Source organism: Epinephelus lanceolatus, chromosome 13 (assembly GCF_041903045.1).
Source record: "Epinephelus lanceolatus isolate andai-2023 chromosome 13, ASM4190304v1, whole genome shotgun sequence".
Lineage (NCBI taxonomy): Eukaryota > Metazoa > Chordata > Actinopteri > Perciformes > Serranidae > Epinephelus > Epinephelus lanceolatus.
The window spans coordinates 39,463,087-39,485,307 of NC_135746.1; the positions used below are offsets into that span (position 1 = coordinate 39,463,087).

Below are 22,221 nucleotides of genomic sequence, written 5' to 3' on the forward strand. Positions count from 1 at the left end.
TTCAGTTGTTCACAAAACTGTGTGGGCAAATAGTTCAGCTGTTAAAGAACAAAGTTTCTCAGTGCACACTTGCAAAAAAATATTGATTTCAGCATCTACACTCCATAATATCATTTAAAGATTCAGAGAATCTGAAAAAATCTCTGCATGTAAGGGACAAGGCTGAAAACCAACACTGCATGGCCCTGACCACTGAACCCTCAGACAGCACTGTGTTAAAAACTGACATGATTTTATACTGCACTGCTCTATTTATTTATTTATTGCAGGGCAATACAAAACACTAACAAACTAACAAAAACAGTGAATACAGGCCAGTGAATTAATTGTTGTCATGGGATAAAGAGGACAAGGTTGTGCTGGCTGTCGTGTGTGTGTGCGTGAGAAGAAAAAAATAATTACAAGAAGAAGAAGAAAAAGAAGAAGAAAAAAGAAAAAAATAATAAAATAAACAAAGATAAATTAAAATAATAATAATAATAAAGGGGAAAGAAGTATATTAAAACTAATCCTGCCTTTACCCTGTTACCACTAATACCAATTATTAAGTAATATATGATAATAATAAAGTCATAGGGAGTGTCCCCCCATCCACCTGCAGCGAGGCAGTACCAGGGCATCACTGAAAAAACTCGGGTCAGCAGGGGGAGCTCATCAGGATCAACCAGGTTATTGTTGCATCTTATGGTTATTAATATGACGTTTGGGCAAAAATGTTATATTGTTATAACTGTAGTTTTATTTAAATTTTTGTTATTACTATTATCATTATTATTATCGCAGGTGAGTTGTGTTTCTTTATTTTGACTGATCTGTCTGACTTTGGGTCGCCCCTAGACCCTAAAAGAGCTGGACCTGTGCAGACTAAATCCCTTGAGAAAAAAACCTGCTCCCAGACTGTTCTGACTTCCTGACTGTGTTCACTCTTCCAGTTATCCAATCAAACCTTGTCACGATCTTTCTTAGCCAATCAGGATGCTAATGTCAAATTTAAAATCTGCTCTCTCCTCTGCTGCTGTCAGCTGTCATTTTGGACAGAGTTGATGTGCCCTCCTCCACCCTGTTCACCTCCAGCCATCAGAGTCCAGGACAAGCTCATTCAAGCCCATTCCTCTTCTCATTCGGGCCATCAGCACAATATTTTAAATGTCAAATGGTATTAGAATATCACGTGTGGATGTGCACATTAAGACATTTTGCAGACGTTGGGATCACTGTGTGGGATCACAGTTAGAGAAAAGAGCAGTTCAATGCAGAAGAAAAACCTGTTTGACAGATTGAATCAAAGGGGCAGAATATGATGTGAATACATGGATTAAAAACAGGCACTGAAAAGGTAAGTGGGTAAGAAAACAATTGCTAATTAATGCTCATGCAGTTATAGATGTCCCTGCTAAATATATAACTTCAAACACAGAGTTATTTTCCTCTGCATTGCCTTGCTCCCCTCATTAAAGGCTCAGTTTGTCTCTTTGTCTCTGTAAAGCTTCTTTCAGGCAGTTTTCTGACCCTCTGCTTTTCACTTTACCTCCAGCCTTCTGTGTAATTTAAGATATTCTGTATGTAGGGAAATAGCTTTTCTTTTGTGAGCAGATGAAAACCAGGAAGTTATGACATTTCTCAGGTAAAGTGCAGGACTCTTTCTGTCCATCATACTGACAAAATCTTCAGTATGATTGTGTTGGTCTGGGTGCCTTTGCTTCCCAGTGAACACTAGAATTTCCAAATGTAGCATGAACGTCCTTTGAGTGTCCTTGATTGGGAGTTGACTGTGACCATTGACTGGTTGTAACCATGAGACACAGTTGATGTTGGGCATTCACTGATGGTGTACACTCATCAAAACCACATGAGCTTGGCGAGACATTTGCACTGCATTGTCTCATAATCCCTCCAGGGAGTGCAAATGTCATGCAAAAGGTCCCACCACCTCCCCTACACCAGAACAAGACACTTTGTGCTGACTTTGTGCTGTTTTTTTTGCGTCTCTCTGTAGTTCCTTCACGTCTTCGTTGTCATTTTGTGTCTCTTTGTAGTGATTTTGAGTGTGTGTACACAAAAGCAGGGAGAAAGATCACTTTTCACACCCAATATTCAGTTTATTTTCTTGGTGGTGGGAATTTCTGATGTTAAGACTACACTACTGTAAGCATGGATTACTTTGGGATTACTTTCGTCTCAAAGGTTTAACATTCCTGGACTATCATCATGAGAATGCTTGTGCCTCAAGGTTTTTAAGATTATATGATATCCAGATCAGGTTGGAAACACAGAATGATGCAGGTTAAGGGTAGAATAACTAGTTATTACTACTTATTACTACTACTTATATACTACTTATTAACATACTTTCTAATCACATCAGATTTCATGAGCACATGGGTATGTTTTCATGTATTGTCATGAAATCATAATAAAGAAATGATATCTCTTTGTAGTGAACTCAGTCTCATCCTATCTGATGCTGCCATCTGGCAGTCTCCTAATGGTATTACACACTTTTCACCACTAGAGGGCAGCATAGTTCCATTGAATTTTTCTAAAACGCCAGCCGTTTTCCCTTAAAGGGATAGTGCACCCAAAAATGAAAATGCACCCATTATCTACTCACCCATATGCCGATGGAGGCTCACAACACTTGCGGAGATCCAAGGGGAGAGGGGTAGCAACACAACTCCACCTAATGGAGGCTTACGGCGCCCCAGATTCAAACGTCCAAAAACACATAATTGAAACCACAAAATATCTCCATACTGCTCATCCGTAGTGATCCAAGTGTCCTGAAGCCCTGACAAACGTCATTTGAACTCTGTGCGAAAGCACGTGAACACACATGAACGCAGTGCCCATGTCTCACCGTCTTGCGGAAGCATGCACACCTGAACATGGTGCCCAGAGAGGCAGTTAGAGTTACAGGCTACAATGAGGCTAAAAACAGAGTTCAAATGACGTTTTTCCAAACAACTTTTTATGACGCAAGGGATGTGAGGACTCTAAAACTTCACCTGAGTCTCCCTCGGCATATGGGTGAGTAGATAATGGCTGAATTTTCATTTTGGGGTGCACTATCCCTTTAATGGCTGTCAACACCTCTCCATATCAATGTGTTACTCTATTATCTGACCCTTTTCTCTTTCGACCTGATCACCTCTGTCACAGACATGTAGTCAAGCAGACTATACACACTACATTACTGTGCGACCTGTTTACATTACAGTTTGTACATTTTAACTGGGGATGACCAAATCATTGCTGATTCTGTTATAAACTGCCCTATTTAGATGCCTTTCAATTATGCTGAGAGTTTTGGCTTGCGTGGGACCAAGTCATTGTTTTGCAAGACACAAGTCTCAAGTCTTTGAACTCAAGTCCCAAGTCTAGGCTGAGAAGTCCCAAATCAAGTCCCAAGTCCTAGACGTTGAGTTTCAAGTTCTGAACAAGTCATAACACACTCTTCAATAAAAATAACGCAATATTAAGTTAAGAAAAAATACAAATGCTTTTTAAAATTGCATTAATTGTTAAAATAAGTTTGCTAAAAAGCATTAGCTTTTCATTTTAGCCTTGACTTATCATTCTTTGTCCAACTTCAAATGTCAAGTTAGGAAGTTGTTCCTTCTTTGTCTGTACTTTTCAACCTGCACAATCTTGCATACTGTGATACCTTTTTTGTTGACCAATGCATATTTTTTGTATGTGAACAAAATTATCTTTCATATCATTTTTTCAGACTGGTGCTCAGTAACATAATGTTAGTTCTTCATGTTTCTTTTCTGCAACTTGATTGGATGCTATCTGATCGGTTCAAAGTGGATCATCTGGGGAGTTAAATGTCAACTTGTGTTTGTTGATTCTGAAAATGAAGGGAAATGACTTGATTTGAGGCTCACTTTTTAAATAATTTGCTATCTTCAGGTTTGAGGGTAGGTATTAAGTATTTTCAAGACATATGGCTTAAATCCAAGAAGTCACTGGTGTGAAAGTCCAACTCGAGTTGCAAGTCTGTTTTGATTTTGTCATGTCGATTCTAAAGTCATTAAACTTGTGATCATGTCTAACTCGAGTTCAAGTCATGTGACTCCAGTCCACACCTCTGGCTTGGAGCCTGTCACACCTGCTTGCAAGTCTAGTTAGAATTCATCTTCATTTTATAAACTCTGAGGTGAGTTTAAAGGCACTTAAGACATTTTCAAAAAGACAGCAACAACAAAAAATACTCCAAATGTATTACAAATAAACCAAATTGGAACAAAACTTTATTTAAAGGCTAAATAAATTGCATGACTTGAATACATTACTTATAATAAAGATGCACATCATATGTGTGAAGAGTTTAGAGACACAAACCAAGCACCAAGGAAACAGAATAACAAAAAGCAAGTAAGGAAAGTGACACGTATTCTGGAAGGGCACAAAGTCATGGCGTAGTAAGAGTTCCACTCACTCATGTTCCTTTGGGCTGGATCACTGGCAGCTAGCAGTGGTGACACATATACAAGGGCTGGGCACAATAATGTATCAACTGAATGTCTTTGCATCAAACAGTACAGTGGTGAGGCCTGCGTCTTAATCCAGTTTAGAGGAGTTTGTGGTTTGTTGTATTTTACTACATCATACTGTCAGGTTTGACAAAATATAATGTGCTACAAGAGAATGTAATGTGACACAATAAAAAAAAACAATAACAAATGTAACAAATTACAGTCTACAGCGATACACAGTTCAGAGAGACCCCGTCATTAAGAATGATTGCATTCAATTACATGATATCAGACACGTGTTATTGTGCCCACCCCTGTATTTTCAACATACAGTGACATGCCAAAATATGTTAGTGATGGAACAAGGTTAGAAAGCTATGGCGGGAAAACGGGTAATATCTACCCCACCGTCACCACCTTATAAACAGGATACAATACCAGGGAAAGGTTTTTAGGTCATACAGAGTATGACAAATACAGTCTATAATTACATTGTCTTCAAGGACTTGGGAGGGTATTTGCAATGTCAGTTGTGACATTCTTTCTTTTAAGTATTTAAGTTTTAAAAATATCTAAAGATGGAAGAAAACCTGCTCCCTTACCTAACAACCTAACATGGACATATGGCGTAGTTTGTGTGTTTGATTGTTTTGCTAAATGCTGGCTCTGCAAAGCTGTATGAATTGACAAGGACCCCCTGAACAATGAACATGCCATTAATATCTGGGAATTGGAATACTACTGGGGTGTTAAAGGACACCAGTTGTGTGCCCTACAAAGTTAGAGAAAAAGAAGGTAGCAGTTGTGGCTGGAATTTAGAGGTGCCTTTGAAATGGTACTTCTCAAGATTATTATGGCACAGTGCCTTCAAAGACAGAAAACCCAGGATGGGACAGGATGGGATGTCACTGGCACTGTTGTCAAATGGCGAGAGCAGTCACCAGAGGGTGAGCTACTTCACCTGAAAGCCATCCATTACAAAATTATGGAAGAGGATAAGGGCCACATTTGATAAATGTGTTTAAATTCTGAGTCTAACAAGAAAATTCTGAGCAAGTCAGAATTTTGACTTCAAATTCAGAATTTTGATTATAATCTCAGAATTATGACTTTAATTCTCAGAATCCTTAATTTAATCTCAGAATTATGACTTGAATCTCAGAAATATAATTATTTTTACTCAGAATTCTGACTTTAACCTCTTCATTTTCACTTTAATATGAGAATTCGGACTAATTTTTCCATAATTCTGCTTTAATCTGAGAATTCTAATTCTTAATCTCAGAATCACAATGATTTAAATTCTCATAATTCTCACTTTAATTAAAGAATTCTCACATTATTCTGAGAATTCAGACTTTAATCTAAGAAATCTCACTTTAATCAGCGAAATCTGATTTCAATCTTACAATTCTGACTACAATCTGAGAATTTTGATTTTAATCTCAGAATACTGATTTAAATTCTTAGAATTCTAAATTTAATCTCAGATTTGACTCCGTTCTCAGAATCCCTAACTTTGTCAAGATTCTGACTTCAATCTCAGAGTTATACCAATTTTGATGTCAGAATTTTGACTTTACTCTCAAATGGCTTTTTTTGTTGTTTTTTATTTTGTTTTTTTACATATGACCCTAATCTCCTTTCATACAGATTTCTATGTTGAATGAGAGAGAGAGAGAGAAAAAAGAAAAACAATAAGATTGCAATATGTTCATTGTATGAATAACTATAAAGGTTCAGCATTTTAAACTTTAGAGCCAGAAGTAGCTCGTCAAGTACTTTTACACAGTTCAACATGGATATCTTCAAAAGAAAATTTGTCATTCCTCTTAGCTTTCAGTTATTACTACGTTTATTTATGTGGTTGTTAAAACATTCAGACCCTGCATACATTATTTGACAGAATATCTACCTAGCTTGGGTTTTAAATTTGTTTTAAAAAGGTCGAAAAAGTGTTTTGGTAACAACAGGCAAGATTTTATAGCATTTTTCGCTTTGATATTTATTTCACAGGGTAGAGCATAAATGGCCTTGCTCTTGCTAAGTACAATGATCACTTTGTCTGAGAACGCTGGCAACAGATTTATTCTCTATTTGTAAAACAACACTGAAAATTTCTTTTTTTAATTTAATTTCCTTTCTGAGATATTTCCCTGGCTTCTACTAGGGCCCCTGCAGGACAATAGTCTTGTCATAGTACTGTCGGGACCAGATGAATAACTATGCAAACAGAGGCAAAAAACTCTACAGCGTTTCTCCAAAAGCGGCACCTGAAAAACATTTTTTTAACAATAAGTAACCTCTTCCTCTCTGATGTCAGCTTGGTGACATCTACTTCCTTCAGTTTTCTCATATACAGCGACTGTCTATTTCCATCAGTATCTTAATCTCTATAAACAGATATCTGCATATGTGTGCAGAATCTGTAGGCAACGGCACAAGATTTTGGCGTTCTGGTTTCGGTTTGTAGTACATTTGTAGTACAAGTATTATTGACTAACCATGTTTTAACGGCTGGTAAACAGTCCGTGTGGAGAGGCAGAACGCACTGGCCGAGTTACTATCCCCGAACCCATCGGCTAATGTGTTTTAGCTTTCTTTCTTTTTTGCATTTATATGCAATTATCTGTTTACAGAATTTAGCTGAAATGAGGAAATCTCAACACTCGAACCCCCAAAATATTGGCTGGTGCCCCCAGAAGCTTATAGTTGTCAGACCAATAGCCCATGGGTTCCGAGATTGTTAATCTCTTAATAAAATATCCAGAAAAAGTCAGACATTGTTCAGTATCACTCTCTGCTCTACATATGTTACACTTATGCTTCTTTAAACATGTGTACTTTTACCCCAAATCATTGCCACATGCCCAGACTAGACCCCCGAATTCCATTACCCTAGAACACCGAGAGGAAGAAGGGAAAACAGACGGTTTCTGTTCATTTTCCCTTGTCCCTTGGCTCTTCATAGAATTCTTTGATTCAGTTCTTTGAGAGGGATTTAACACCAATCCTCTTGTTATACCTTCAAATACCGTTGGCTTATTTGAGCCTCTAGGAGGAGCAGTCAGTCTCGGGAGGCTTTGAAGGGGTTTCCTCTGAAGGTGTCTCACTGGAAATCCCAGTATCTCCATTCTCCGCTCCATTGCTCAGTGTCATCTTTTCCAGAGCTACGGGGTGGACACAGATTCAGACATATAATAAGTAATATGTTATTCTACATCATTCAGAAAGCATCTTTCTAACCGCAGTAGAGTTAAGTGGTGTCTGGGCTTGTTTTAATAAGCAGCTCATAGTGGAGAGAGGGTGGAGTCAGTATTGTAGAGGAGGGTAACTATGCAGGTACACGGGGTATACCCGCTTCTTTTTCTGGCCTTTTACAGTATCAGCCAAAAATCCATTGGAATATATACGAGAGTATACCCACTTCCTTGTCGGAAAACCTGCCTATCTACCTAGTAGAGCACTCACCTCATCAACTACCACTACACCACTGGGCGTGGTTCCCTCCTACTGTGTCATTAAGTGTTTTCGGACCACAGGGACTTCTTCAAAGTGGTAAGAACCCCTGTTTTTATTGGGTCCTCACTACAAGAATTAGGAATGATCGCAATTCTTAGGACACAGTTTATAGTTCCTTTTTCAGAGTAGCTCCTCACCCAGCACAATAGGAAACTTAGAGATTTAAGTGTACATTGACTGATCTAAAACATGAGCCAATCCAGCAGCCACCATTCTTAAAAACCTGTTTGCAGACTACAAAAAAACACAAACAACAGCTCGTAAGAAAAAAAAGAAAGACAACATGGACAAATGGATGGACAGTGAAGTCCAGGTTTTACTGAGCATATATACATTGGGGAAACACAACAGGATTTTGATTCATCAAAGCTACGGTGAGGTTGCTATACCAACCGCAGGCCAGTTGACGTCACTTCCCTTGAAGGCATGTAGTACTCAGGGCTCCCCACCAGACAGTTCCTCTCAGGGAATCCCCACAACTGTTTGGTCCGAAAACACCAAATGTGGAATTTCTCAATTATGGGATCAATAAAGGTGTATCTTATCTACCTTTAAGCATCTACACAATGTGTTATTATTGCTAAATGTTGCTTAATGTCAGTCCTGGTCAAAATAATCACTAATTTGCAGTCTGGTGCTTTCACGGGTATCCTGTTTGGTTCGGTTAAAACCAAGCCTAGTCTGGACTTTTCCTCCATGCAGACTATAGTATTGTTCAGACGGGATTCGTTTTACATAGGGGTGTGGACTAATGTCTGTTTACCACAGGATGTCTGTAATATAAATGTCCGATTCGCACGGGACAAGAAATCTGTAATTCTACCAGAGATGGGAGTGGTAACTCGGTCTGTGCCCTGGCGTCACCTCCCTGTCGGCATGTGCGTGCTATGTTGCTTCCTGTAAGCACCAGCTGAAGGATAATAATAATTAATAATTAGCCCAATATGAAATATTGCCCATGATCAGGAATGTGTGTACACAATGATTAGCAATATGGATTTATATTAGGCCTACATAACACAACCAGAAGTCTCGTGGCTCTGAAAAGTGCTTTCCTCTTGACCTTTTTGACTGGTCTCCCATGGAGGGCTATGCGATCATTAGAAAAATGTCCACTATCACGACTGCCAACAACACGAATGCTTCTTCCTGCACCTCCATCATTGAAAAAATGTGGAAAACTAGTTGTAACCATGGAAAAATGGTTGTAAACAGGACGTGACGAAATATTTTCATACATTTTTACAGAGGATCGCGTTCGCGCAGGATTAATATTACGCGAGGTATTTTCTCCGGAGCGTTTTACAGAAGGTAAAAGTCACCGTAATTTTTACTGACATTATCCGTAATGATTACAGACATGACACATTCGGATGGGACTAAAATCCCTGGTAATAATTACTTTACCCTATGTCTCCATGTTAAACTAATGCCATCCTAATAGGGTTTATGATGCAGTTCATTTGTGGTGTGAAAGCAAACCACAGTATTCTGATACTAGATATGTGCTATTAGGATGATTTCAAAAGCTATAGTACAAGTAAAGTAGTGTGTTGTGTTTATATGTATACAGTTCATTAACTTCATCATGAGTGACACAGCAATCTCACCTTAATCTCTCCATAACATTGCTGGACAAGATTAAACTTTTTACTTATCTCACTACCTATTTTCATTACAACTCTAATTCCAAAATGTTGAGATGTTGTGTAACACGTAAATAAAAACGGAACGCAATGATTTTGTAAATATGCACTGATTCTGAATGTATGCCTGCAACACATTCCCATAAAGTTGGGATGAGGCAACATATGACTGGGAAAGGTTGTGAAATTAAAAAAAAAAAAAAAACACAACTGTTTGGAACATCTCACGAGTAAGCTGACTAATTGGTAACAGGTAAAGACATCATGATGGGTGTGAAAGGGACATCCTTGAAAGGCTCAGTTGTTCATAAGCAAAGACAGTCACTTTGTGAAAAACCTTCTAGCTAATAACAAATTGTTACCTAAAGCTAAAACAGCGGTTTATGTCAGACAGTTTAGCTTAATTTGCCTCGTACCTTAACACTCACCAACAGTATTGTTACCTGCAGGCAGTGACTCTCCTCAGCAGCAGAGGGAGGAGCAGAGAGGACAGGAGGACTGATACTGACTGATGTGAGATATTAAGTTTATATTGTGACTTTGTTGTCTTCACACTACTGTTGCTGCTCTAGAAACAACATTTAGCAATAAAATATTCAGTTTTAATCCTGTTTAATCCTTTTTTTTTTAAATAGGGCCTTGTAAAATTTACAGGATTCATTCCCTGAGAATCTCTTTAACATTTGAGCAACACTCTCAACTCTCAACACACAGTTGCATGGAATTTATGGATTTCATCATCTACAAACTATAGTATCATCTAAAGGTTCAGAGAATCCAGAGAATTCTCTGCACGTTGGTAGGCAGGGCTAAAAAAACAATACTCAATGCTCGTGTCCTTCAACCCCTCAGGCTACTTTGTATGAAAAAACAACAAGACTATGTAAAGGATATGCCCACATGGACTCAGGAACACTTAAAACATTGTAAGTAAACACAGTTTGTTGCTGTTTCTACAAATGCAAGTTACCATGCAAAGTGAAAGCCATCAACAACAACATCCAGAAATGCCGTCGACTTCTCTGAGCTGGTCTGACGAGTCCACATTTCATATTAAATATATTGTCCTTGTACTGTATTCAATCGATTAAAGGCAAAAAAAATATTTGTATATCATTTGGTTCTGTTTTTATCTTAACACACAGTGTCCAAACTTTTTTGGAATTGGGATTGTCTTTAACAAGCAATCGATTTGTAATCTAGTAATACTAATAATAATGCTCATAATCATTTATTTCTTTGTGAGCTCTTTGTGGGACTCACATGCACGTGTGGCTGGACCATCTACACACACAGAGGTAGTGCAACTTCATTCTCTGCCAGGACGCCATTACTCCACTAAAACTTCACATAGCAAACAGCAGTTTGCTGCTATATTAATGCTCTGAATACTGCATACAGCACCTGATCCAAGAACCAAGATGTGAGCATCTTATTAGTGGTCAAAACAAGTCTTGAGATCTTACCCTGCAGCGATGCAGAGTTGTTGCTAGGTGGCGCTGTGCTGCTGTCCTCCAGTTCATCTAGGTAGAGTCGATAGCGATGGCCGCTGTCATCTTCATACTCCACGTTCTCATCATCGCTGTCCACCTCCGGAGCCACGTACACCACCTCAAACTCTATCTGTCCTCGCTGACACAGACACACTGAATGAGCATTTTGAGGGAATTGTTGTGGTGCAGTGTGCGCACGTTTGTTAATGCCTGTGTTACCTGCTGGGACAGAATGGTAACAGCCTCCTTGTGTTTGGCATCTCGCAGATTAATGCTGTTGACGGCGAGGATGGCGTCTCCAACATGCAGACCTCCACATCGGTCTGCAGGCTGACTGGGATGGATCTCTGAAATCAGAATAGGAACACCATGCTCCTTCCCACCCTGAGGAGGAAAAACATTAGTTAACTCAACTCAATTTTATGGTGCTGTCGGGCATGTTTTATTAAAGGGAAACTTTGGTGTATTTTATATCCATGGACCATTTTCCCCATGTTTTGTGTCTAAGTGACATTTGGACAACTATTTTGGAAATTGGTTCAGTATTGAGAGACAAAACAGGCTACAATGGGACTACTCTGGGCAAATGACACCATCGATGTATGTCCACTAAAAGTGTTTGTTTTTGCCACTGACAGGCACAGATTGTTATTCTATGTGACAACATTATGGAAATGATCCCTACAGAGATACACATTTTTGTTAAAGAGTAAGATCCTTTTGTTTAACCAGAAACAGCCCAGGAATCACTATCACCAAGCCCACCAGACTCCAAAATAGACAGTGATTTTTGCATCATACAACAAACTTCAAAGTCCACAAACAAAATAAAACTCACAAAGACTGTCTCAGTATGTCACAATCAGCTCTGGTTTGGTAGAAATAAACCTTTAATTCACCCAGTTAGATTATGAAGATACGCTGGCTTTATACACACAAATTTCTGTTTATTTAAATGGTGTCTGGTAGTTTTGTTGCCTCTCTCAGTACTGGACCAATTTCAAAACTTTTTTACCTAGGAAAAAAAACATGGAAAAACAGGGTCCAAGGGTTGAAATATACCACTTAACCTTTATTTTTTTATCTCTAACAGTCCTTTAAGACAGTGAGCAGTTGCTGCTGTTTCTACCGTCTGTATTTTAAAGATGCAGCAGCAGGGCACAACCCCCTGCTACAACGACTACTTTAATCCTTCTAACCACCAGTACCATCAGAGGCTGCTGCTGTCCACCTACTGTTATCTCATCATGCAGCTAAAGAGAGCAGGCTGTGGCTTAAAATAGAGGAAATGGTTGGCAATATGACATAGTCAAGTCTTGCTCATTTATAACCTAATGTTATTTAGACCAGATGTTGAAGGTGATGTTGTTTCACGATAATTTCTTTTGGCCACTGTTGGTGCAGACCAATACAATTAGCTCCTATATTGTTTCCCTCTGTGTGGTTTCTGTGGTTGCCATGGCAACATGGTAAGACACAATGGCATGCTGAAAAAACTGAACCATAACCAACACAATTTAAGCATTTTTTACAGCATTTCTCTGTGCTGTGACATCCTTGACACCCACCAAAATTAGCGTGAATACAGATTTATTAAACGCGAGACCAGCTAAAAACAGGCCATTGATTGCTTGGATGCCCCACTGCCAGTAGATCAGAGCTGTGTACACAGCTCAGCAGACGAGTTGTCCTTTCTATGTTTTATTTTCCTGGTGTGTCACATCTGACATCACGGACAGGCCAGAAAACAGGTTAGTGAATTGTAGAAAGCAGCAGTAACAGAGCCAATACTACATTTTGAAAGATGTTCAAGTGTTGCTTGGAAGGAGATGGATGGTATTTTATGACGGCCTGTCACTACATCGCGGCAGCAAAGGGGCAAACATTGGCGTGTCCACCAGGGTTTTTTGTCCAGTGAGCAAGCTCCTTTAGAGTCAGTTCTCTTTATTTCCAGGTCATTCGTTAGCTGCTTAGAGGGTGTTTTAGTCCCAGATTTTTAAAGCAACACAGTGGAGTTTTTGGGCCCTCAAAATCCAAGATCCTTGTAATGATACATCAACTCACAATAGGTTGGATGACACCTCTGTCATTGCTTGAGAGCGTCTGTTTCGCTTGCACTGGCACTATGTCGTTTCAGGGTTCAGGTAGGAACCCGGACACAAAACAGGACTACAAAATTTGGCTGCTTTACGGCATACATCATATCCCCCTCCTCTCTTTGGAGTAGCGAACGGAGTTACACGTGGTTGTCATGGCAAAGAAAAGGAAGAAGGTGAAGGTGTTGTCTGAGGAGACAAAAAAAAGAAAACAGGAGAGTGATAAAACAAGAGCTCGAACAAGGATTAATATTGGCCTGGCTTTCACACGCTGGCGAGAGCTGAAAGAGGAGGAGGGATGCCTGACTGATGGTGACCTGGCGCTGTTACTGCTGTTACCCTCTACTGAGGAGACTCACTGTCTGCAGGTCGGCTGCCTCAGGTACATCTTCAGATAAAGTGTTAGCCTACGTACAGACAGCTTTCATTTTAGTTTGTCTTTAACACTTTGCTGTTAGCACCGCGAGTGCGATGTGCTTGTGTTGACCGCGATCGTAAATCATAATAGCGGTGAATGAGAGACTGCGGACAGAGCAGATTGAAATATGGCTTTCTACATGCTGATCACATGTATTGATAAAGTACTGGCTTGGCTGGCAGAGGTTTTATCGCACTTACAGTAATAAGCGTAGTTGTCGTCAACTAGAGTGAGCGCTAAGGGCTTTCGCACAGGCGACCTACACCATGTCAGCCTTATGGAATTTTTGTCTATTCAAGAAATTACATTTCATTTATCATTTTCATTTATCTATGGTTTTATTCATGCATGCCTTTTTTTACTTAATTATTTTAATACTGTACCTGAAGTTATATTTGAGCAAAAAGGAAAATGTTTCTTAACCTGTGTCACTGTTTTTATTTGTTTGCTTGAGATGATTACTGACAAGTTGGTTGTATCTTGGTTAAAATGTTCTAAAGGGAAAGATAGAAAATATTGCAATATCTTGTGTGCTGTGAAGTGGTTTGAAAAAAATGAAATCGGAATCAGCCAAAATTGGAATAGGCCATCCAAACAGTCGCAAATCGGAAATGGGGATCGGCCCAAAAAATTGTAATCGGTGCCAGTCTACTAAATAACCTTCCTCAAGTCTATAAGGACAACTTAAATACACATTGATATGTAATTGCTCTCCCCCTCCTCTTCTACTGTGTGCAGGCAGTCACTGTGTTGATGTGTGATGTGTAAAGCAGGCAGAAGGACACCGCTGGCTGCAGGAGCGAGAGTTCAGTCATAGTGAGGTATCAGCAAAACAGAGTACCAGCATAGTAATTGGAAACTTAATGTAACACGTGTGGGAAAGCTGAGTAGTCACTGATCGTCCCTGCTGTGATTGGTGACTAGCAAGCTTAAATCCCAATTGCATATTTGTACTGAATATCGGCTGATAAGGATGGGCAGCCGTTCATTGTGGGTATCCTTAGCTTAGAATTGTGAGGAGGACACCAATCCAGAGCCTTATCTTACAGTGAGAGTTTATTCTCTGCTGCCTGAACATCTTTTGAAGTAACCAGGCTTGCATTCAAAGATATGGAATTATTGGCTGCTTAAACAGATCTTGGATGGTATTTCAAGGGGCTGACTTAACCACATTCAGGAAGAAAAAGAACAGCTGAGACTTCTTACTGTAATGGAGATTCCAAGCCCCTCATGATCATCTTTGACCAGCACCACCTTTCTGATAGGGCCCACTCCCTGGGTCTTCTTCAACATGTCTGGGTCCTGTAATGACATCAACACATTCAGCTCTGGAAGCACAAATAAATAAAGGTATCAACAGTTCCAACTGTTCTGTGGTTTCACACTCACGTGTCCGACAGGAGAGGGGAGAGGTTTCTTAGGATCGTTGCGACCCCTGCACGCGCGGATGACGGTCTTATGGCGGTGAAGGTGAATCTCTGCCTCCAACTGGTTCCACAACTTGTCATGTGCCGGCCCTTTCATGTCACGACCCAGTAACTGGATCTGCTGCACCCTGGAGGACATATCCAAAGATCCTGCTGTCAATTCTAACACCAGGAAGTCCATCCATGTTTTGCTCATCTTTCACGTGAAAGGAGTTGTCCCTACCTGCCAGCTAGTTCCTTGTCCAAGTATTTGGCAGCCAGTCTGGCACCGTACACTTCAGCCTGCAGCACTGCCATGTGTCTGCGCAGAGCCTCGTTTTCTTTCTTAAATAGTCTCACCTCAGCCTCCAGCCTGGCCTCTGCTAATTTCTCCTTCTTGCTGACCTCCAGCTCCTGTTCCTACAACAAGACATCACATGTGAGCACACACAACACAACAAGCACTGGAAGCAAGATGAGTGGATGAGTGAAAATCCTGTTAAACTGTGGTGGCTGAATACAGCACAATTTAGCAGAGGTGGTTTTCACACCCCTTTTAATTCATTTCATTGACAAATGAAAGTACATGGAGAGTTGAATCTTAAAAGTATCTATGTTGAGAAATTTTAATTCATGTATAATAAATTCCAGCCATGCAAATAATAATCAAATAAGATTACTAACTCATATTCAGATTAGGATTAAATGTCTTCCTGAGATTGAAACAGATTACATTGGAGGAAATAAATCCCTGAGAGAAAACAGCTGAAGCTGAAAACTTGAACCAGTTATATCACTGTAAAAATTGCATTTGAAGGTCAGTATTTGGCTCAACAGTCGACAAAGGAAAAAGATTTGGGGAAAATTTACAGTAAAAACCAGAATCTCAATTGACCAATCCTAAATCCCACCCCTTAGTTACTGTTGGTAAATCAGACAATCTTGACAATAAAAAAAAAAAAAAAAAAAAGTTTTTCGTGAAATTCAAAAGTCTAAAAGACTAAAAAGATGACATCATGGCCACAAGTAGTAGAAAATGGATAAAATTTTAGGGGATGGAAAAATGACAATATGATTTCTGAAATTAAATTTTATTAATAAAGAAACAAATAGTGATATAACTGGTTGATTGACATAGCCTAATGATTAAAGCCAAAAAAAAAAAAAAAGGTTAGGAATAATACTCATGAATTATAATTACAGAGTAATACTGTTATGTACCAACTTGATTTTATTTTATAGATACTGTATAAGCGTTGTTGGAGAAAGTCTGAGGACTAAGGGGCCATACACATACTGCCTCTTTAACTGGACCATTTCCTAATTGAGACCATTTCTTAATCTCAATTAACATTGAGATCATTAAGAAAAAATACTGCAGTAAAATGAATAAAACACAGGATCATGATACCCTTTGACATCTCCTGTCATACTGGAGTATTAGTTTCTTTAGACTTTTTAATACAGAGCAAACAAGACCACAGCAAATAGGCAGAAACAGCAAGACTGAAAGGCAGTTTACCATGAGTAAGGACAATAAGAAAAATATGCTAGTTAAAATGCTTTAGGATAATTGCACTCTACTGATCATTCTCAATTTTTCAGTTCATGAATTAGCTTGAAAATGACTGAATACCACCATCTACAGGCATTACGCGACATTTAAGGTGGACCGAGAAATTCCAATCGGAAGCTGTGAATCAGATCACTGTAGATCTACCAGAGCCTTTGAGAGCAATGGCGATGTTACAGAGTCAAAGTTATGTTTTATGTCATGGCAACAAGCGCATAATCCATGTGACTCCAAGGCAGCCATAATAAACAACAGCCTACTATCAGTATCAGACAGTAAATTAAGTACGTGCTGGGCTGAATAAATTCCGGGGCACAGAAATGAGAGAGATTTAATATCAAAATAAAAAAAAGGGATCAAGACCGTTTTTTAAATGTTCTATTTTTGACATGCGCACTAAATGAAATATTTGAAAAAGAAATCGAAATCTGTTTCTTGTTGGACATTGAAAAACAAATAATGAAAGAACAAATCGTTTTCCATTTTATTGTTTTTTCGTTCTTAATTGAAATTCAAATGAACGAATGGTACCGACAATGCATGGGATTGCTGCACCTCAGGTACCTTACCTCAACTGCTTAGCAACTCCTCCAGTCTACAATGAATGCATTGGCCCCAGTATAAACTGTATTCTTTCATTGAAATTACATTTGAAAAAGTGCAGGTTGTATTATATTCAGGAACTAGTTTAAACATTTGGATTGAAGCCACATCACTTCACAGCTTCAGTGCAGTCAAAAGTGACAGCTGAGATGGAGAGATGCAGAAATTTCTTGAAAAAAAAAAGAGGGTCAAGAGAATGGCAAGTTAATTAAGGTTTGAGAGGAATTTCAAAATCATCAATGAGGCGGAAATGTCAAGCAACCATCAAGCAGCCAAGAAATACAGTGTGACAGGTTGTCATGTTAGATAATGGTGAGCTTTCAATGACAGTCTTAGAAATGCTAACAATCAGAATAAAGCTGGAAGCTTTGGAAACTGCCAAGTAGCTGACAAGTCTACAACCAAGTTCAAAGCTGTATCTTTGGCTGGGTTAAAAGAATGATGCACCAAAATGCACTGTCCCCTCAGCACAGAACAAATCTGGTGCAGTGTCAAAGGTAAGAAAAAGATTTATACCCACTTGACCAAACTGGAAATGCTAATCAGAACTGTGTTTTTTAGACTTGGCAGCATCTGTGACTACCCACAAAAAAGTGACACATTTATCATTGTTAAGTAAAGTGACAATGAGAAAAGTCTATCCTCCATCATGTTAGCATGCCAAATTGACAAAGCCAAGCTCCCTCAATATATGTTTATTCTGAAATGTGAGACATGTAGCCCCACTTTTTAAAGTACTTCAGTCTTTCTATTTCATAGACAGCCCAGTTGTTAAAAGACCATCTTTCCAGCAGTAACATACTTATTTGAGTCCTGACCTGCTGTGGAGAAGATCCCTGGCCTCCAAGAAACACAAATGAGGTGCTTGTCACCAAAATTAAGGTGCAGGTCGCTAATTTATCCAATTTTACCAATGTCTGCAAATGAGCAAGTTATTTGCTAGCTTGAACCGCCAGAACTTTCATAGTATGGACAGTGCTAACCACTGAGCCACTGAGCCACTGAGCCGGCCAGCTAAGATGTTTCTGTGTAGAGTTTGAATGTTCTCTCTGTGCCTGCATGGGTTTTCTCCAGGTGCTCTGAGTTCCCCCCACAGTCCAGAGACATGCAGGTTAGATTAATTAGTGACTCTAAAACTGCCTGCACAGGTGAACGTGAGCTGGAATTTTGTACCATTTTTTGTTGTTGTTTAATTTTCACTTAACAGTAACGGAAATTCTCTATGATCGGTCCTTCCTATATTTTACATGGACAGCTGAAAGCTGACTGTGTCAGTAGGAAGGAAGACAGTTGTGACTCATGTCCCAGGCCTTTCTACTCCTGCCTTTAAATATCACTGAATCACTACTTGCGTCAAGTGTAGCTACACAATCTATCCAAAAAATGTACATGCACAAACTTACCATATCGTCCAATGTTGCCGCAGGCTTTAGGAGAAAAGAGGCAGAGGAGGAACAGAAAGATGTTACAGATTAGAGAAAATTTGATTTCAGGCGACAGATTGTGAGTAAGTTAACCATTAAAGTTCAAGAGGCAGATATAATTTAAAGCACATCAGTTGAAAAAAGCAACTGAAAGCAGTGGAAGCAAAGGGAAAGGAGTAGGAAGCAAAGGAAAATGCACTGTCCCATACATGCACACCTTTGGCACTGCAAGTGAAAGTTTTAGGCTTCAAGTCTCAGACACTCTCAGTTACCTCAGACTTACACATGTAACTATACTGATTACACTTTGGGTCCAAAAAATCTTGTAGTGCACAGTTGTACTGCCACTAACTACGTCACACTGCTAATGCTCTGCTTTTGTTTGCCAGCATGTGTGGACAGTGTGAGGCGTTTCTAAATGTTGTCAGCTGTCTGGAGGATTAAATGTTAGAATGAATGTTGAGGGCCATTTGATATCTTATAATGATAATCTCTTAAGAGAAGGAACTATATTAGTATATGTCTGATAATCATGAGCAAAGATAGATTTACATTATTTTAATAATCTTCAATGAATAAACATCCTGTTATCCCTCACCCACCTGGTTTGAACCCGGGGTGGGGGATTCAAACCCTGGGCTGGAGGAGCCCTTCTGTGTGGAGCGTGCATGTTTTCCCTGTGTCAGTGTGGGTTTTCTCTGGGTACTCCGGCTTCCTCCCACAGTCTAAAGGCATGCAGGTTTCTTTGACTCTAAATTGGTTGTAGGTGTGAATGTAAGACTAAATGGTTGTTTGTCACTATGTGCTAGCCCTGTGATAGTCTGACGACGTGCTCCTGACCTAAATTAAGATTTCTTTGTATATTTGTTTTATTAATTGACATTATTTTAATTCTGATTGTTTTTCATCTACCTTGGATTTGTGAAATGTTCTGCTGTTCGGCAAGTGTTTGCCATGTCCTCACAATAAAGAATTGTTTGTGACCTTTACTGTTGTAAAATTATCAACATTTGTTGCTGTATCGTCCAGCTCTAATGGACACTAGCAATTAAAAGAACTGTGTTGGGAAACAATACTGAAGAGACCGCTGCTGTGTTGCAACTTAAAGCTTTGAGTTCACAAGGCTCTGTTAAAAACAATGACTCTAAGTTAGTTGTAGACACTATTTGAGAGATTGTATTTGGATTTGTTAAAAGAATGTGTATTGCAATGTGCTGGGAAACATCAACTGCACTTGTTTATCACAACAACATCAATACAACAAGACTTGCTGTGTGTGATAAACCAAAACTCATACAGAGACAAGATGTGCAGACATGTCAGTAGCTGCTCGTTATAGTCATCGTTTATTTGTTATGTTTTTCCATGACCTCAGCAGCGTACTGTAGGGGGATTATTTACCAGATCAATAAATCCAGATGTCTCTAATGTTGAGCTTTTTTAAGACAACCATGTAAAATAAGACAGAAAGAGAAACATCTGTGCTGTTCATAAAATACACCAGTGCAATGCATGGGGAATGGGCTCTGTCGTTGGCCCAGACTGAACCGCCACTTATACAGTACAAGCCAAAAGTTTGGACACGCCTTCTCATTCAATGCGTTTTCTTTATTTTCATGACTATTTACATTGTAGATTCTCACTGAAGGCATCAAAACTATGAATGAACACATGTGGAGTTATGTACTTAACAAAAAAAGGTGAAATAACTGAAAACATGTTTTATATTCTAGTTTCTTCAAAATAGCCACCCTTTGCTCTGATTACTGCTTTGCACACTCTTGGCATTCTCTCAATGAGCTTCAAGAGGTAGTCACCTGAAATGGTTTTCCAACAGTCTTGAAGGAGTTCCCAGAGGTGTTTAGCACTTGTTGGCCCCTTTGCCTTCACTCTGCGGTCCAGCTCACCCCAAACCATCTCGATTGGGTTCAGGTCCGGTGACTGTGGAGGCCAGGTCATCTGCCGCAGCACTCCATCACTCTCCTTCTTGGTCAAATAGCCCTTACACAGCCTGGAGGTGTGTTTGGGGTCATTGTCCTGTTGAAAAATAAATGATCGTCCAACTAAACGCAAACCGGATGGGATGGCATGTCGCTGCAGGATGCTGTGGTAGCCATGCTGGTTCAGTGTGCCTTCAATTTTGAATAAATCCCCAACAGTGTCACCAGCAAAACACCCCCACACCATCACACCTCCTCCTCCATGCTTCACAGTGGGAACCAGGCATGTGGAATCCATCCGTTCACCTTTTCTGCGTCTTACAAAGACACGGCGGTTGGAACCAAAGATCTCAAATTTGGACTCATCAGACCAAAGCACAGATTTCCACTGGTCTAATGTCCATTCCTTCTGTTTCTTGGCCCAAACAAATCTCTTCTGCTTGTTGCCTCTCCTTAGCAGTGGTTTCCTAGCAGCTATTTGACCATGAAGGCCTGATTGGCGCAGTCTCCTCTTAACAGTTGTTCTAGAGATGGGTCTGCTGCTAGAACTCTGTGTGGCATTCATCTGGTCTCTGATCTGAGCTGCTGTTAACTTGCGATTTCTGAGGCTGGTGACTCGGATGAACTTATCCTCAGAAGCAGAGGTGACTCTTGGTCTTCCTTTCCTGGGTCGGTCCTCATGTGTGCCAGTTTGGTTGTAGCGCTTGATGGTTTTTGCGACTCCACTTGGGGACACATTTAAAGTTTTTGCAATTTTCCGGACTGACTGACCTTCATTTCTTAAAGTAATGATGGCCACTCATTTTTCTTTAGTTAGCTGATTGATTCTTGCCATAATATGAATTTTAACAGTTGTCCAATAGGGCTGTCGGCTGTGTATTAACCTGACTTCTGCACAACACAACTGATGGTCCCAACCCCATTGATAAAGCAAGAAATTCCACTAATTAACCCTGATAAGGCACACCTGTGAAGTGGAAACCATTTCAGGTGACTACCTCTTGAAGCTCATCGAGAGAATGCCAAGAGTGTGCAAAGCAGTAATCAGAGCAAAGGGTGGCTATTTTGAAGAAACTAGAATATAAAACATGTTTTCAGTTATTTCACCTTTTTTTTGTTAAGTACATAACTCCACATGTGTTCATTCATAGTTTTGATGCCTTCAGTGAGAATCTACAATGTAAATAGTCATGAAAATAAAGAAAACGCATTGAATGAGAAGGTGTGTCCAAACTTTTGGCCTGTACTGTATATCCTGACTTCGGGGATCTCCATGTGACACTTCTCCCTCCCTGCATTTTCTCTCTGTATCTATACTGTCTCTATCTAATGTAGGCAAAATGTAAAAAAAAATAAATAAAAAAAATACTTTGCCCTATTGTAAAATGTTATTTATTTGCAGACTAACTCTGGCACACTGTCTAACTCGCATAAATAATTAAACATTTATGTAACTAGACCTCCATCAGGGGAACAGTTTTGTGACAAAGAGAGGCCCTCTAAGTAGGGAGTGGCTGAGTGTGCAATCAACCACATTCCCCACATACAGTGGGTGGGCATAAATATGAAACATCAATTTACTATGTGACAATCCGTAATATTATACAGAGAGAGAGAGA

At 39.5% G+C, this 22,221-nt stretch overlaps 1 protein-coding gene across 2 annotated transcripts in view; it reads right to left on the reverse strand.

The window, feature by feature from the left end:
- Window positions 1-6,626: 6,626 nt before the first annotated feature.
- Window positions 6,627-22,221, reverse strand: part of gopc (golgi-associated PDZ and coiled-coil motif containing) — a 31,010-nt gene continuing 15,415 nt past the window's right edge. Inside the window, exons 3-9 of one of the 2 annotated variants that reach the window (XM_033648848.2) lie at window positions 18,642-18,665; window positions 15,307-15,482; window positions 15,046-15,211; window positions 14,863-14,958; window positions 11,362-11,526; window positions 11,116-11,281; window positions 6,627-7,651 (exon numbers count right to left, since the gene is read on the reverse strand). In XM_033648848.2, the coding sequence (XP_033504739.1) occupies window positions 7,536-7,651; window positions 11,116-11,281; window positions 11,362-11,526; window positions 14,863-14,958; window positions 15,046-15,211; window positions 15,307-15,482; window positions 18,642-18,665 (909 nt within the window). In that variant the 3' untranslated portion in view covers window positions 6,627-7,535. The remainder of the gene's footprint in view (window positions 7,652-11,115; window positions 11,282-11,361; window positions 11,527-14,862; window positions 14,959-15,045; window positions 15,212-15,306; window positions 15,483-18,641; window positions 18,666-22,221) is intronic. The other variant, XM_033648849.2, reaches the window with a different exon arrangement.